This window comes from Phyllobates terribilis, unplaced genomic scaffold, assembly GCF_046119375.1.
Source record: "Phyllobates terribilis strain yellow unplaced genomic scaffold, ASM4611937v1 Scaffold_12__6_contigs__length_324123572, whole genome shotgun sequence".
NCBI classification, from domain to species: Eukaryota; Metazoa; Chordata; class Amphibia; order Anura; family Dendrobatidae; genus Phyllobates; species Phyllobates terribilis.
The window spans coordinates 178,082,060-178,099,888 of NW_027362772.1; the positions used below are offsets into that span (position 1 = coordinate 178,082,060).

The window sequence follows — 17,829 nt, forward strand, 5'->3', positions numbered from 1 at the left end:
AAATTCTCCTGCACTCAGCGCTTCAGCGTGAGAATTTTCCCACGCTGTCAGTGACGTGAATGAGGTGAGGTCATGTCCAATGAACTCAGCTCACCTCATGCACGTCACTGACAGCGTGGGAAAATTCTCACGCTGAAGCGCTGAGTGCAGGAGAATTCTCCCACGCTGTCAGTGACGTGCATGAGGTGAGCTGAGTTCATTGGACATGAACTTGGCTCATCTGGATGCCGTCACAGAGAGACACTGAGGAGCGCAAGCATGCCTGCGCTTCTCAGTGTCTGCGGTATGACAGGCTGGATGGCAGCGTTCTGCTGCGGTCCAGCCTGTCGTCTCGATGTAGCAGAGCTGAAGCTGTCCTGGGAACCATGGAAAGGTAAGGATGAGGTTGCTTTATTATTTTTCTTTTATTGCAGGAGATCGTTGGTTTCAGCTGGAATGGGCGTGATGGTAAGTAGAGTTTAATTTAGAACAATAAAGAATTGTGTGTTTATTTCAATTAAAGGACTTTATTCTGGGTGTTTGTGTTTTTTTTTTTAACTTTGACTATGGGGTTAGTAATGGGGGTGTCTTATAGACGCCTCTCCATTACTAACCTGGGCTTGATGTCAGCTGTCAATATAAGCTGACATCAACCCCAACCCTATTACCCCACTGCCACCGCTACAGGGCAGTGGGAAGAGCGAGGCTAAGTGCCAGAATTGGCGCATCCTATGGATGCGCCATTTCTGGGGCGGCTGACGGCTGATGTTTCTAGCCTGGGAGGGGGCCAATATTCATGGCACCCTTCCTGGGCTATTAATATCAGCCCCCAGCTGTCTGCCTAGCCTTTGCTAGCTATTAAATTAGGGGGGACCCCACGTCATTTGTTTGAGGGGGTCCCCCATTTTAATAGCTAGTAAAGGCTAGGTATTCAGCTGGGGGCTCATATTAGTAGCCTGGGAAGCTCCGTGGGTATTACCCCCTTCCCAGGCTTCAAACATCTGCCCCAGCCGTCTGCTTAACCTCCGCTAGAGACTAAAATTAAGGGGAACCCCACGCCAATTTTTTTTTAAATAAATCCTTCATTTTAACACTAAATGACAAGTACAGTAATCAACACTGTCACTGTACTTCATATATATGTGACTGACATGTTTCTATCTATCTAATCTATGTATGATTCTCTATTCCTTCTATTCTAAATTGTCGGGTACAGATGCTGAATTGCCGGCCGGCTTTTTTAAAGAGACGGTGCATGAAAACACTATTATATTTTTAAATAAATCCTTTACACTAAATGACAAGTACAGTAAGCAACACTGTCACTGTACTTCATATATATGTGACTGACATGTTTCTATCTATCTAATCTATGTGTGAAGCTCTATTCTTTCTGTTGTAAATTGTCGGATACCGGTGTATGCCGCTGATGAATTGCCGGCTTTTCGCGTAATACATTCTACATTATTCTTAGTTGTTTTACTTCATGTAGAATTAACCTACAAGGAAAGAAAGTGTTTATTTTCATTCCGATATTTGTGTCCCATTGACTTGCATTGGTTTCCGGTATCGGAATCGGCGATATCCGATACTTTTTGGGTATCGGTCCGATCCAATCCGATACGATATTTCCTGATATCGGAAGGTATCGCTCAACACTATCCTTAACATATTTCACAGGAAAAAAGTTTCACTTTCGTTTTTGAACGTTTTATTGTGAGCCCGTAAAAGTGGCTTAATACCTCTGACCACGTTGTTGACAGCAGTGACCTGGGGGTCAGAAATGCTTCCTGGGGCGATCCCAATGCTGTCCCCATGTCATTTGAGCACTGTCACTATCGTTTTGGGCACTTGTTAGGCTTTTAAAAGACTGCCGGGGTGCCACCGCAAAAATGCTCGAGTCTCCCATAGACTAACATTGGGCTCGTTGCTCGGGTCGAGCACCCAAGTATCACGGCGAGCTCGGCCCGAGCTTCGAGCACCCGAGCATTTTAGTGCTCGCTCAACACTAGTGAAGAATAATATTACATAATAGCATTAAGCACATATGAAATTTAATGAAGGGTTAATTAGCTTATTACTGGACTCCTTCCTCTCTCACATGATCAGTCATAAGAGGTCTCATTTAGGGCAAGTGCAGACAAGTGTATTTTTCGATCAAAATATAGGATTGCACTTGGACCAATCTTATGTAATAGGGCAGTGTAGATGTTTGATTTTTACCCGATTTTCTTGGCTGAAAGAATCTACGTCCATCTGCACCAGCCCTTATAGTTATAGATCAGCTAAAGACACAACTAGAGCCTGAAACACGTCACGTCAGTAAAAATATAATATTCTGAACTTGTTTCCCTATTGAGGTTTTTATAGAATATGGAACTAAAGCTTGGAATATCCTTATGCTAGATGATCCTTAACTACTTCTGGGAGGCCTGCATTCACTAGTGAGGAGACCGTGCAGTGAGATGATTTGCGAGCCATGTGGAGGAGGTGAGCTTTGTGCATTTTGTCTTTCTTTCAGTTCAATAATATCATCTTTTCTACAATTGTCTTATACTATTAAATATATATAACTAAAAGCTTAACATAAGGATGTACAATCCCAGGGAAAAAGTTGAAGATTTAGATACATTGTCCTTTATTGTGACATTTAGATCTCAATTTAACCAATATGGGATTGTGTGATTTAGGAAGCTCATTTCTAAATATCCTAATGATGTGAGCAACAATAATGAGTATAGCTCGCTCTAGAGGACTTGGCATTATATAGGAAGGTCAGTGATATCATTGAACACTACTTAATTCTTTATTTTCCTTTAGTCAGGTCTTACAGGCCATTGGCACTATCTGCCATCTTTGCCTTTGGATTATAACTAACAGCTACCAAAAATTCTTGGCCAATGTCATGAAAAGCAAATACAAACTCAACAATCTCTGCATATTTCACAAAAATGGTGAAGGAATACTATTATCCTCTCAGATGATGAATGACATTTGTGTGGAGCATGCTGGTTATAGATGGATAGCATGGTAGTGTGAATGTTACATACCATCCTTTTGCTCTCACCAGCAAATGTTTCTTTGACATACATGGCTCCAACAGAGTTCTCCATGTTGCTGTTGACATAACTGACACACTCCCTCCATCGAGCCTCTTCTAATGTGGTACCATACAGAGCCTAGAAAGAAAACAAGATCACTTCAGCTTACATGTAACCATCAGAATTCATCTTTTTTGTTCAGTCAAGACTTATTGTAACACTGGGCACTGCTTTATATTTGACCATGGGCAACATCTACTTGATGTTTCAGATCCTCTCAATGTTCACATGGGTTCCTTGGGGTGATTTGGTTTTCTCTCACACTCTAAAAAACATGCTAAGACTCCAATAAAACTGACTTTGGTATCCTCATGAATTCCTCATGGGTTTCTGTGTGTACAATGGTTTTTCTCTCCAACTTGTTTGCATCAAAAGGAAAAGGCCATGGTTTAACCTAAGTCATTGAGCTAGAACACTTGAACTAAACTTTTGTGTCAAGATCCTGCTATGCCCTGACAGGCTAAGACTCAATACCACACGAATTGACCAAGTAGGGAAAATGATGATGGTAGAAAAATGTACTAAAAAAACCTACTGTCACGGGTGTGTAAGGTTTGGCAGACAGTCATACGGGGTCTGGCTGTAGAAGGTCATTGTGTTTGGCCTTGCAAACATCTTCCTGATCCTTTTATCATCCTTCTTGCTTTAGGAGCCAGCGGTGATCCTCATCTTGCTTGGGGATTATACCTTTAGGGCCCAGCAGTGATCCTCACCTTCTGCTGCTAATTAGCATGCCCTTGCTGTATCCTTAAATAAACTCAGTTTCTCCAGAGAGTTGCTGGTGATAGAGTGTTCTGATTCTATTCAGGCTTGGAATTCTAATAGCAGGATAGAATTTTTGATAATGTCATGCTCGGTATGGGGAGAAACCAGCATATAACGACAGGAAAAGGGAAGGGTGTCCTACAAGTACTGAAAGGGGGGTGGAGACCCCTGAACAGCTCAAACTACAGACCCTGACTCCCCTATGGACCCTATATAGGTTCTGCACCTATCATCGATCAGGAAACCTGGCCCTAACTGACTCTAAAGCTAGGCCCTAGGTAGGGAGGGGGAGGGGTGAGCCCTAGTCAGCCCCACTGCAAACTAAAGTATACACAAGGGAAACAAACAGGGTTATATACTTAGCTTTAAGATGACACCAGGAAGAACATGGCAACAATCCACAAAGGATCGCCAAGAAAATTCTAGCTGACTACTAGAATTCCAGGCCTGAATAGAATCAGAACACTCTATCACCAGCAACTCTCTGGAGAAACTGGATACAGCAAGGGCGTGCTAATTAGCAGCAGAAGGTGAGGATCACCGCTGGGTCCTTAGGGTATAATCCCTAAGCAAGGTGAGGATCACCACTGGGTCCTAAAGTGAGAGGGATGATGAAAATCTGGAAGATGTTTGCAAGGCCAAACGCAGCGACCTTCTATCGCCAGATCCCGTATGACTGTCTGTCAAACCTGACACACCCGTGACACCAACACATTAAGGGTCACCCTGATTCTTACAGATAATATAAACAGGTCAGTGGGATTTGAAACGTGTAGTCTGCTTCACATAAACTATGTTTTTTGAACCCAAAAGAATAAAAAGACAAATTAGTACATGTACACTATTGCTGAACTAACTTACATTTCCAATATATGTCCCTTGTCTTATTGTACATATGGAAACCAGTTCAACTGTAAATGAGTATTGTAATTTACCTTTCTATAGTTGGCCCTTGCATCTTTGTAGCGTCGACTCAAGCTGCTAACTCGATCAATTACCATTCGCCAAACTACGTAGTTTTGCAATGTGCTGGAGGGAATGAAAGAAGCTGCGTATTAGTTAAAGTAACCCCCTTGCAAAGGAAATGTACCCAATGATTACCACTGTGTGCTGCGATGATTCAGGGCATATTAAAAAAAATCCAGTTTCGTTACCCTAGTCTTATAGCTTTTTCTCCAGAAACTCTTGGTCACTATGATACATAAACCCTTTATAGACAAATGTATCATGACATACATCTTATTCACTAAATCCAGGTTTTTTATTCAGTATCATTGTCATAAATGTACAAAATTCAGCCCCTTGTCATGCCGTGCATCTTTATTAACATTTATGAAAGAACAGGTCGTGGTAAAGAGCTCACTGATACCAGCGTTGTTGTGTACTCGGAAATCACAAGTGAAACAAATCAGTTCTTGACATGTTTCACCTTCCAATATTTCCATTAACTGTGAGTGGAAGTATTGTAATGTGGAAGGAACTGCAGCAACCCTATCACAAGGTGATAATGCATAAAAGTCCCAAACAACCTCTAGAATTAACATCAGCACAAAAACTGTGCACCAAAATGTACATTAATGGATTTTGATAGTCATCTAGCTGCATGCAAGCCTGACACCACCAAGCACAATGCCAATCATGGGATGTAGTGGTGTAACACCACCATCTCTGGACATTAGAGCAATGCAAACATGTTCTATTGTATAAGTCACGTTTCACTATCTGGTGTCTGATGGAAGAGTCTTCTCCATTGCACAAAGCAAGGTCCATAACGACATGTTGGGTGAGTTTGGTGTGGAAGAAGATGACTGACTGTACAGAGCCCAGACCTCAACCCCACCCAACACCTTTGGGATGAACTATAATTGAGATTGTGCACTAGGTCCTCTCATCCAACATTAGTGTCTGACCTCACAAATGCTCTTTTGAATGAATGTAAAAAATTCTTAGAGGCACTAAAAAATCTTGTAGAAAATCTTCCCAGAAGAGTGGAAGATTTTTTTAGTTGCCAAGGGGAAGGGGTACTCCATATTAATTCCTACGGATTTAAACAGGGATGTCCTAAAAACTCTTGTAGGTGTAATATGTCGGTGCACAAATACATTTGACCATAACTTGCAAGACGAACTTGAAGAACAGTGATACAATGATATCGATATAACTATACATTAAGGGGCAGATTCTTCAAGACTAGAGTAGCGCACGCCTGCGCTATGCCAGTTTCGAAAGAGTAGAAGGCACCAAATTCATTAAGAGGCACACACCACTTAATAACTTCGGTGCCGCTTCTCAGTAGGTTGTGCTTCTGTGTGCTGCGCCAGAAATTCTACTCTAGTGATGGATTGGAGTAACATTTCATGTGTACAAAACATTGGCACTCTTGATGAATTGGACTGGGGGCCATGGTCACACCTCTGTCCCATATGGCTCCTTCCTAGCTCTTCCCATTTCAGCAGAGCTGATTCAAACTGGCATGAAAACGCCAAAACTCACAATACTGTTGCGCATCTCCCCATTGTGGAAAAATGTTGTGACTTTTCATAGCTTTTATGCCTGTTTTCTGGTGTAAAAGCTTTGATGATTCGGTTCCTAATTCTTCGCTTTGATGTGCTTGGACTCTCAGCATCTAAAGTCACATTACTGTCTGCAACCCTAGTCACCGTTCACGGACAAGCCATGAGGCAGGATAGTAAAACGTTCCAGGGTTAGATACCAAGAGAGCACGTAATAAGCAAAAGGGCAAAGACAAAGGCTAACAGAAGGTCACGGTCCGAAGTCAGAATACCAGGAGAAAAGCGGATTAGAGCAGAGGGCTTGAGCAAGCGAATAGTCATAACCAGGTCCAAAGTCAGACAGCAATAAATCAATGAACAGAGCACAGAACCAGGCAAAAAAAGCACCACATATGCTATCATTGTCAGGGATCTGGGCTGAGAGCTCGGCTAAGTAGCAAGGAATTAATTACAAAGAGGGAGCACCTGCAAGAAGCCCAGCACCTCCCAGTCTCTGATTGGATTGCTAAGCTGTCAATCAACAGCTCAGCATGCCTCTGCACCCAATTGAATGACTGAGCTGTCACTCACTCTGCCCATGACATACAGAGGGGAGGAATCGTGACACTGTCATATTAGTTATGTTACAATGCAACAATTTTTGTAAAATGAGGGAGAAATGCAGCATTATCTGTTGTAAAGCGGCAGTGTTCACACCGTGCAGTAGCTGAGGCAGTGACCCAAGCAAGTCCAACATAAACAGCTTTTATTTCAGCAACTCACGGGTTAACTGAAAGTCCTCCGGTTCGCAGCCGGGTTAACAGAAGTCCATACACAATGGTTGCCATGGGCAACGGCCATGCGGGGCTGCTCAGAGCCTGACGGGTGCAGAGCCTTCCCAGGCGTGGGTTCAGCTATACACAGTCCTGCTGAGCCTTCCTGCTATGCTCCTAGCAGGTCCCAATAGTGAACCACACTAATCCTTAGTGCAGGGTTTTTAAAGGACCTGTGGCAAGAGCCACTGGAAAACCCGGGTTGGAGGGAGGAGGCCGCCCCACTGCCTCCTGTGACCTCCTCCAAGAAATGAAGGCCCTGCCGGGTTTTACTAATCTGCCTTTGCCAGATAGCCTGACCAGGTCATTGCTCACCTTCATTCCTGCATTGCAGCCGCAGGTGAGTTTGTGACTGCAATGCACTCCGATGGATTTAATAGGTCTCTGTACACATTCTGGGGGATATATAACGTCCCTCGTATACGATCCCGGTCACTGCCTCACACTGTACATTACATGATCAGCCCATTGCTCTAAATGACAAATGTGTTAGGTTTCATTTCACATGTGGCAAAACCTGAAAATTAGGGTCTTGCTGATGATGGACCAGGCTTTTGCTTCTGTTCCATTATATGCAGTTTTTATGATCTAGTATTTAATTAGTTCCACTAAAATCTTCTTTTATTCAATAAGAAATCATGATTTTTTTCTCTAAATGTGTCTTTATTAGCAGGATTAGTAAACTGTGATTTTAGAATATGTTTATAATATGCGGGTAGAAACTATACAGTATACTTCATGTCTCTAAGGATGTGAGGACCCCCTGGTAGAGGCTTTAGTTACAAGGGGGCCCTATGTTATAATATATATAATAAGTGAATAATCCATTAGGCACCGAGTGCTGACAGAACGGAAGATTAGAAGAGAAGAAAAGTTATTAAGAAGATAATTGGCTGCAGAAGAGAAAAATAAAACCGTGATCCACATGGGGAGCAAAAATAATAAATTGTCACTGGAAACTGTATATGAACCGTGGATTATCCCCAAACGTCTAATACTAGGAAAATGCTATAATTTCAGGTCAGTAAGACACATAGTGTTAACACTGAGTTACTCCATGGAGAGCATTGGAATATAACTGTGAAATAAAAATCAATCTGGCTGGCCATGGTTACAAATTGAGTCGGGTAGGACAATCAATTTTGTCAAGTTTCAACTGACTGTATGACATTTAAACATAAACAACCAATAAAAAGCACAAATGGCAATTTGCATTGTGAACGCTGGAGGCTTTTTTTCATCCATTTGGACATTTGAAGGATTTGTAAGATATTTAATGTATATTATAGCAAGGTAGAGTAAAACATTTCAAGTGATCCCTAAGAGCCCAAATAGCCTTTTGCAACACAGGAATTAACATTAATATACAGAATATGTCAGCAGGGTTTTGATATTTAATCTGAGAGCAGCATAATATAGGGCACGTGAGCCTGATTCCATGATTGTATCACTTGCTTTACATCTTGTTCTAGTTTCTATACAATCAGTGTCTTATCAGCAGGAGATTATCACTGCAGGACTAGGTATCACATGCAAAGCAGTCCTACCCCCATCACTGATTGGCAGCTTCCTGTGTACACTGTAAATTGTCAGCAAGCTACCAATCGGGGTGTGGGCGGGGTTATACACAACTCAGCATTCTGACCACTGCTACATTTACAGCAGAGAAAACAGGGATTCTATTTAAAACACGCCAAGTAGCTCAGTAAGTGACACATTGCTGGAATCAGCCTCTCAGACCCTACTTCATTCTGCTCTCATATTCCATAGAAAGCCCTGCTGACAGATTCCCTTTAATGCACATGGTAGGTATTACACATTTTAAATTGGAGTTCCAGATTATTTCCCTGATCATATCAAGAGAAGAGATCTCCTATGACTCTCCTGTTGACTTTTGGGGCACAAAGGGAGTTCTAATTTTTCAAATGCTGGAGAGTCATGGAGGTTGTAAACTATCAATCTAAGACTCTCATAGAATGGAATCAACCAAAGAATATCAATGGAGTTGTCATAGTAATAGTCAGACGTGTGATTGGACATTTGTTAAACTTAGGATGTATATACTATTGTAACCAATTATTGTGTACTGCTCCAGTGCATGTAAATTTTAGAAAATAGTCATGATTAAAAAAAATCTCATATGGTTTCCATGATTACAGACTACAAATAAAACCTGTGTGTAGTCAGATCCTTCAGTTGTGTTACTCTCTTCTTTCAGTTCCATCTAATGTTAACTGTTGACACTTGACAAAGCAAGAAATGACTGCAGGAGATGACTACATAGAATTGTTTGTATATTCTATTTATGGACACACATAAATTTGCATATAAGTTGTATACACAAAATGTCTGAATATGTTTAACTAACAAAAGTTGCTTCATTTCTTATGTTAGAAGAATCACAAAAATTCTAGCCTCGAGCTTGTTTTTTAGTTCGACTAATTGAGCTTCTTCTTTGCAATTTCCTTTGTCAGACTTATGTTTAAGAATGAGGACGTCTTATCATCTGTAAATAAGTACAGTATATGCGCACACAAGTATATTCAAGCACACAACGGAAACAAACTGTTACAAAACATTCACATTATATACAAATACAGATTTACAGTATACAGTTTATACTATACACAGTTTTGCAGTCAACCATCAAATGCTTCAAGAAGATTGCTTGGTCATTAGAAGATACCTATTGATTACGATAGGTCTATGTACAGTATTATGAGAACAACTAAGCTAAACATTGTTAAACTAAATATTCTAAGAGGAATTACCTCGCTGAATAATTGGAGAGAATCAATTTAAGCTGTTGTAGATAAGGGACACCGTAGACCACAACTTCCTCTTCAGGATGAAGCTGAATGCTCACAGACGTCATTACTTCTTGGATGAAACTTGTCCAATTAAACTCCTAAAATGAAGAATGCACATTATGTAACAGTAATTATTCATATTATTTTAGGAGTAATACGATATAGTACACCCTCCTTGGCCCTTGACTCATTGTCTTTAAGCGAGGTGTTTAAATTATTTTCAGACATTTCTAGAACAGCAGAGTAACAACCAATATGGACCCCATTATAGGTACCGTATATTCCGGCGTATAAGACGACCTGGTGTATAAGACGACCCCCCTACTTTCCTGTTAAAATATAGAGTTTAGGATATATTCACCGTATAAGACTACCCCTTTTCCAACGCATACCAAACACCGGTAAAAATTTAAAAAAAACAGATTTGAATTTAACATGGTCCTTTTTTAATTTAAATTCTTATGACATGCAGGTATATAGCAGGAAAACTGTCACTCATAAACATATGGCATACAACAACAACATTACTATCATCCATTTTCATCAGCGGCATACACCGGTACCCGACAATTTACAACAGAAAGAATAGAGCTTCACACATAGATTAGATAGATAGAAACATGTCAGTCACATATATATGAAGTACAGTGACATTGTTGCTTACTGTACTTGTCATTTAGTGTAAAGGATTTATTAAAAAATATAATAGTGTTTTCGTGCACCGTCTCTTTAAAAAAGCCGGCCGGCAATTCAGCATCTGTACCCGACAATTTAGAATAGAAGGAATAGAGAATCATACATAGATTAGATAGATAGAAACATGTCAGTCACATATATATGAAGTACAGTGACAGTGTTGATTACTGTACTTGTCATTTAGTGTTAAAATAAAGTATTTATTTAAAAAAAAATTGGCGTGGGGTTCCCCTTAATTTTAGTCTCTAGCGGAGGTTAAGCAGACAGCTGGGGCAGATGTTTGAAGCCTGGGAAGGGGGTAATACCCACGGAGCTTCCCAGACTACTAATATCAGCCCCCAGCTGAATACCTAGCCTTTACTAGCTATTAAAATGGGGGACCCCCCAAAAAAAATGATGTGGGGTCCCCCCTATTTTAATAGCTAGCAAAGGCTAGGCAGACAGCTGGGGGCTGATATTAATAGCCCAGGAAGGGTGCCATGAATATTGGCCCCCTCCCAGGCTAGAAACACCAGCCGTCAGCCGCCCCAGAAATGGCGCATCCATAGGATGCGCCAATTCTGGCACTTAGCCTCGCTCTTCCACGCTGCCCTGGTGCGGTGGCAGGGGGTAATAGGGCTGGGGTTCATGTCAGCGCCAGCTGCCATGAAGCCCAGGTTAGTAATGATGGGCGTCTATAAGACACCCCCATTACTAACCTACAAAGTGTTAAAAAGAAAAAATACACACTACACCAAGAAAAAAATAATTTATTTGAAATAAACCACACCATTTTATTTAATTCTTAGTTTACTAAAAAAAAAATAGTTACCTGTCCACGTTCCTGCGCTGATCTCCCATGCACAGCTGTCACATCTGGAGATGGTGACAGCTGTGCATGGCTGCTGTAAGCTCCCGCTGCCGGGAACACGTCCGCTCCCGGCAGCGGGAGCCACTGACTGAGGTCACCGGAGTGCATTCAGTCAGCGCAGCTTCGGAGACCTCCTTTACGGCACTGCTGTACCGTGGGAATTTCTCACGATACAGCAGGGCCGTAAAGGAGCTAACCGGAGCAGCGCTGCCTGAACTCCGGCAAACCCGCTTATGCAATGACGGGGCTGCTTTACGGCCCCGTCATTCTAGCGGCGGCAGCGGTTCAGAGCGGTCACATTCTATGTGGCTACTCTGAACTGGAGATCTTCGTGGGACACTCGTGGACTACTACAGAGGGGTAAGGATAAGGTTGTGGTTTATTATTTTATATTTTATTACAGGAGATCGATGGCTTCGGGGAATTAGGTGAGTATAGGTGTAGTTTTTTATTTTTTACTTTATTTTAGGTGGCGATCGGCGGGGACAGGTAATGTATGAACTAATTTATTGTAGGTAACCACTGGCCACCAATGACATGTATTTAACATTTATTGGGGACACAGTAGGGCAATTTATATAGCAGGATCAGGCTGATGGGAACTACTGCTCCCATCGAGCTGATCCTGCTGGCAGGAGTGGACGGGGGACAGACATAGGCCGATGGGAGTAGTAGTGTCACATCGGCCTATGTCTGCCTGCACGCACACACCCGCACACATCGCACAGACACCGCGCACACCCGCAGACATCGCATAGACACCGCACACATCGCACAGACACCGCACACACCCCCAGACATCGCACAGACACCGCGCACACCCGCACACACTCGCAGACATCGCACAGACACATCGCACAGACACCGCGCACACCCGCACACACTCGCAGACATCTCACAGACACCGCACACACCCGCAGACATCGCACAGACACCCCACACACACTCGCAGACACACGCACAGACACCCGCACACACCAATCATGACGGGTCTGGGAGGTGAGGCTGACCTGTGAGACCGTGGGAAAGTTCATGTGAGTTCATGCAATGCAGTCAAGCATGAACTCACATGAACCCTCTGAGGGCACCGCGGCGACTTCAAATGAACAGCTGATCGGCATCACCTGATACCTCAGCTGTTCATTTGAAATAACCGGCGGGAAAGCGCAGCACAGAACGGGAAAGCCGGCGGTGAAGTCTTTTCACTGCCGGCTTCCCCGCCCGGGACCTTCGCTCCCCGCTCCTTTGTGTTGCACTCCCCGCCCGGTCCTAGCTTACGATCGGGATGGGAGGTGGCGAGGGGAGCGGAGGATCGGGGTGGGAGGCTGCGGGGAAGCAGTATGGGGCTGTGTGATTGTTTAAAAGACGGCGGCTTTTTACCGCCCGCCGGCTTTTAAACAATCAGGAGAATTCTCCCACGCTGGGATGGCATTCTGATGACAGGCTGGATCTCAGCTGAGCTCTGCATTCCAGCTTGTCATCCTTCAGAGACACTGCAGAGCGCAGGCATTATGGGAACTTCCGATTCCGGTATTCGATATTGTAAAAGTATCGGAATTAAGTATCGGAATTCCGATACCGCGAATATCGGCCGATACCCGATATTACAGTATCGGAATGCTCAACACTACTTGTCACAGAAGCGATGCGAACTTCCCAGCTCCGGACACAGCGCAGCGCTTCTGTGACAAGTGAAAGCTGTCGGCACAGAAGCCCTGTGCTGTGTCCGGAGCTGGGAAGACACTGCGATGTGTCAGAAAAGTTCGCTAGGTTCTGTCTGTCTCCGCTGCTGGGAATACGCTGCGCTGTGTCCCAGGCCTGAGAAGACACAGCGCAGCGATGTGTCAGTTTCAGCACAGAAGCGCTGACTGTCTGGACCTACCGCCGCCGTATTTTAACTCCCTCCACCTTATATTAACTCCCACATGGCAGGGATACGGCCACGGCAGCTTATTAACACCCCCAGAGTATCCCCTCATGTCAATTTCTGAAAGTTCAAAAACATTACCGGCGTATAAGACGACCCCAGACTAGACAGAAGATTTTTCAGTCTTCAAAAGTCGTCTTATACGCCGGAATATACGGTACCACAAAGGTCTTCACAAAAGTTTCCTAAACCCTTAGTAGGTGGAAGTGAGGAGATTGTTCATTTTTATTGCTTCTCCAAGGATTACTTATGGGGGTTGTCCACTATTCACTCAACCCCTTCCCAATTACTATATTCCCCCATGTAAAATAAAAACAGCCTGCACTGTCGTTGCCGTTCCAGCAATGTCTGCACTTGGTTTCCCGGGGGTCGCGTGACATTACTGACATTCAGAGGATGTCAAAGAGCAGTAGCAGCTCTCACATACATATGTCAATTACATCTGAAGGAAGTGAGAGTGAAGCAGCCCATTAGTGGCTGCTGGTTGACTGTAGAGCTCAAGTGACATAAGGTCACGCGACCCCCCGCCGCAGACCCAGTGCTGATGTTGCTGTAATGGCAGTACAGGTTGTTTTTATTTTACATTGGAAAATATAGTCATTGAGAAGCAGTGGAGTAGGGGACAACCCCTTTAAGAACTATTACCCCCCAAAAATCAAGTTATTAGATAAGGGATAGCTTGCTGATTGCTAGGGATCATACCACTGGAACCCCCAGCGATCCTGAGATCGGGGATATGGAACTTTCAAAATGAGGCTCAATAGCCCCATCCTAAATGGAATGGAGATGCACGACCAACATCTAAAGAGATTGGCACAGGTGTTTGAGGATTCTGATTATCCAACATTTGACCCCTCCTTTTTTGAGGGGATTAATGAACCAACGAGAGAAATTTTCCAACCAAGAGATGCGACCTGGTGGAATCACAATACACTTTAAAACTATGTGGACAGAAAAATGATTCCACGAAGACTCAGTTTGAAAAAGACTCCTACTTATATTTTTTCGGATGCTTTTATGTTGCAATGGAGTGGCATTCTTACCAAATGTTACTTTGAACTTATGAATTTGATTATCACTCATGAGGAACAAAGGTTAAGCAAACTTAAAGAGGACGTAGAACAAATTAACACTTATTTGACTGAATATATTGACTCTGTGGAATTTAAAGTCTTACACAAAAAATGATGGAGAATCTAGAAACATTGGAAAATTTCATCATTAAGACAAAAAAAGTCCAAATTCCACAGTGATTCAAAGGACTATAAAATGATGAAGTATACACTTGGAAGAATAGGAGCCAAAATGCAATTAAAACCAGATCCATTCTTAATTATTGCAGTCCTGTTGAAGTACAAACACGCAGGATGGATAATGTGGTAAAATGATTTCAGAGTGAAATGATTTCAGTTCGGATACTTCTAACTCCAGCAATTACCGGGTCTCCAAACTTTCAGCCTACCAGCAAAAAACACAAGTGGAGGGGCGGAAGGATGTCCAGGAACGATCATCAACAGGAGGTACCCCATGAGAGAAATGAAAAGAGTGTACCATCAATAGACTTGAATCTTGAAAGTATATTCATTTTGACCCCCATGATCCTGTTTATTATGCAGATAGAGGTTCTGGCCAAGGAGCTACATTTTGTCCATAGTCAGCACTTCGAGTTGTTTAATACAATATGAAATGTAAATAAGTTTGCACGTTTGTTAACTGTGAAAAGGCATTATTTTCTCTGATTTAACACCTGAAATATCTACACTGCTCAAAAAAATAAAGGGAAGACTCAAATAACACATCCTAGCTCTGAATGAATGAAATATTCTCATTGAATACTTAGTTCTGTACAAAGTTGAATGTGCTGACAACAAAATCACACAAAAATCATCAATGGAAATCAAATTTATTAACCAATGGAGGCCTGGATTTGGAGTCACGCCCAAAATTAAAGTGGAAAAACACACTACAGGCTGATCCAACTTTGATGTAATGTCCTTAAAACAAGTCAAAATGAGGCTCAGTATTGTGTGTGGCCTCCACGTGCCTGTATGACCTCCCTACAACGCCTGGGCATGCTCCTGATGAGGTTGCGGATGGTCTCCTGTGGGAACTCCTCCAGGATGGCACATCAATGCGAGCTGTGGCAATAAGGTTTGCTGTGTCTGTCAGCGTAGTGTCCAGAGGCTGGAGGCGCTACCATGAGTCAGGCCAGTACACCAGGAGACGTAGAGGGGGCCATAGGAGGGCAACAACCCAGCAGCAGGATCACTACCTCCGCCTTTGTACAAGGAGGAACAGGAGGAGCACTGCCAGAGCACTGCAAAATGACCCCCAGCAAGCCACAAATGTGCATGTGCATGCGTCTGCACAAACGGTTAGAAACCGACTCCATGAGGGTGGTATGAGGGCCTGAAGTCCACAGATGGGGGTTGCGCTCACAGCCCAACACCGTGCAGGACGCTTTCCATTTGACACCAAACACCAGGATTGGCAAAGTCGCCACTGGTGCCCTGTGCTCTTCACAGATGAAAGCAGGTTTACACTGAGCACATGTGACAGACATGACAGAGTCTGGAGATGCCATGGAGAGCGATCTGCTGCCTGCAACATACTTCAGCATGACCGGTGACCGGTTTGGCAGTGGGTCAGTAATGGTGTGGGGTGGCATTTCTTTGGAGGGCCGCACAGCCCTCCATGTGCTTGCCAGAGGTAGCCTGACTGCCAATAGGTACCGAGATGAGATCCTCAGACCCCTTGTGAGACCATATGCTGGTGCGGTTGGCCCTGGGTTCCTCCTAATGCAGGACAATGCCAGACCTCATGTGGCTGGAGTGTGTCAGCAGTTCCTGCAAGATGAAGGCATTGAAGCTATGGACTGGCCCGCCTGTTCCCCAGACCTGAATCTGATTGAGCACATCTGGGACATCATGTCTCGCTCCATCCACCAACGTCACGTTGCACCACATACTGTCCAGGAGTTGGCGGATGCTTTAGTCCAGATTTGGGAGGAGATCCCACAGGAGACCATCCGCAACCTCATCGGGAGCATGCCCAGGCATTGTAGGGAGGTCACAGAGGTACGTGGAGGCCACACATAATACTGAGCATCATTTTGACTTGTTTTAAGGACATTACATCAAAGTTGGATGAGCCTGTAGTGTGTTTTTCCACTTTAATTTTGGGGGTGACTCCAAATCCAGGCCTCCATTGGTTAATAAATTTGATTTCCATTGATGATTTTTGAGTGATTTTGTTGTCAGCACATTCAACTTTGTATAGAACAAAGTATTCAATGAGAATATTTCATTCATTCAGATCTATGATTTGTTATTTGAGTGTTCCCTTTATTTTTTTGAGCAGTGTATTTTAAACTAGAATAAGGAGATACAAAATTAATTCTCACAGTTTAAAGAACAAAATGCATTAAAGTCGTTGCCGCATTTTCAAGCTGAGAAAGAAAAAGTGTTTTGTTTATCTGACGAGGATATCTCTTTCAAACCGAATAATCCATCATATTATCCTCTGGAATCTAGGGTACCAATCCTTGATTTATTCCAGACCTTAGTTTAATGCGACCTAAAAACCCTGTATGAACAAACTAAGGTGTTGCCCTTTAAGAGGAAAAATTTGAATACTGATTTATGCCATGCCATAAAAGAACTTCAACAGAGGCACAAGCTACGGTAGTTTTCCGTCAATTGGATAAAGCTGGATGTGTCATTATTATGGATGCGGCCCTATACCGCTTGCAGGTTTTGTCCAACTTATAGGATTTTTGCTTCTGATTCCACTGTGATATTTAAAGACTTATTATCAAAATGCTTGGACGAGGGTTGTGCTTTGGGAGTAACTAATAATAAAACCAAAAAATGTGTGTTGCTGGAACCTCCAATTTTTCCTCTTTTATCAAGGTTTACCTAAAACCCACAAAGGGGTGTGTGTCCCCACCATTGCACCTTATCATCTCTGGTATTCACTCACTCAATGAGTTTTATTTGAAGAGGAAGGTTACTAAAAGAGCTCTTATAATGTTTTGATATAGAAACCAGTAACGTTCATGAAAATGTGCCTTCCATAAGGGGAAGAGATGTTAAGTTCATGTGAATGCATGCAAAAATTTTGCATGTCTTTAAAATTGTTTTTACTCTGTTCCAGCCTGCGGATGTGCTGTGTTTTACCAGGGGGGTATGTGGCGCCCCTGAGGGTTCGGTCACCACAGAGGTATTGCATCTCAGACAGAGATGTGGCATCTCACTCTCAGGTAAGGAAGGAGTACAGCCCGGGACCCTAACACCTGCATCCAACACACCACTCCAGGCAAACAGGGGAGGGCAAGATGTCTCTGGTTCTTGCTGAGCCCTTCCCTTGGCTGGAGA

The 17,829-nt window shown here is 43.2% G+C and overlaps 1 protein-coding gene across 4 annotated transcripts in view; it reads right to left on the minus strand.

The window, feature by feature from the left end:
• Window positions 1-17,829, minus strand: part of MMEL1 (membrane metalloendopeptidase like 1) — a 668,752-nt gene that overhangs the window by 67,018 nt on the left and 583,905 nt on the right. For all 4 annotated transcript variants that reach the window (XM_073656486.1, XM_073656485.1, XM_073656484.1 and 1 more), the window contains 3 exons: window positions 9,942-10,078; window positions 4,781-4,874; window positions 3,030-3,158 (listed from right to left, as the gene is read on the minus strand). In XM_073656486.1, the coding sequence (XP_073512587.1) occupies window positions 3,030-3,158; window positions 4,781-4,874; window positions 9,942-10,078 (360 nt within the window). The remainder of the gene's footprint in view (window positions 1-3,029; window positions 3,159-4,780; window positions 4,875-9,941; window positions 10,079-17,829) is intronic.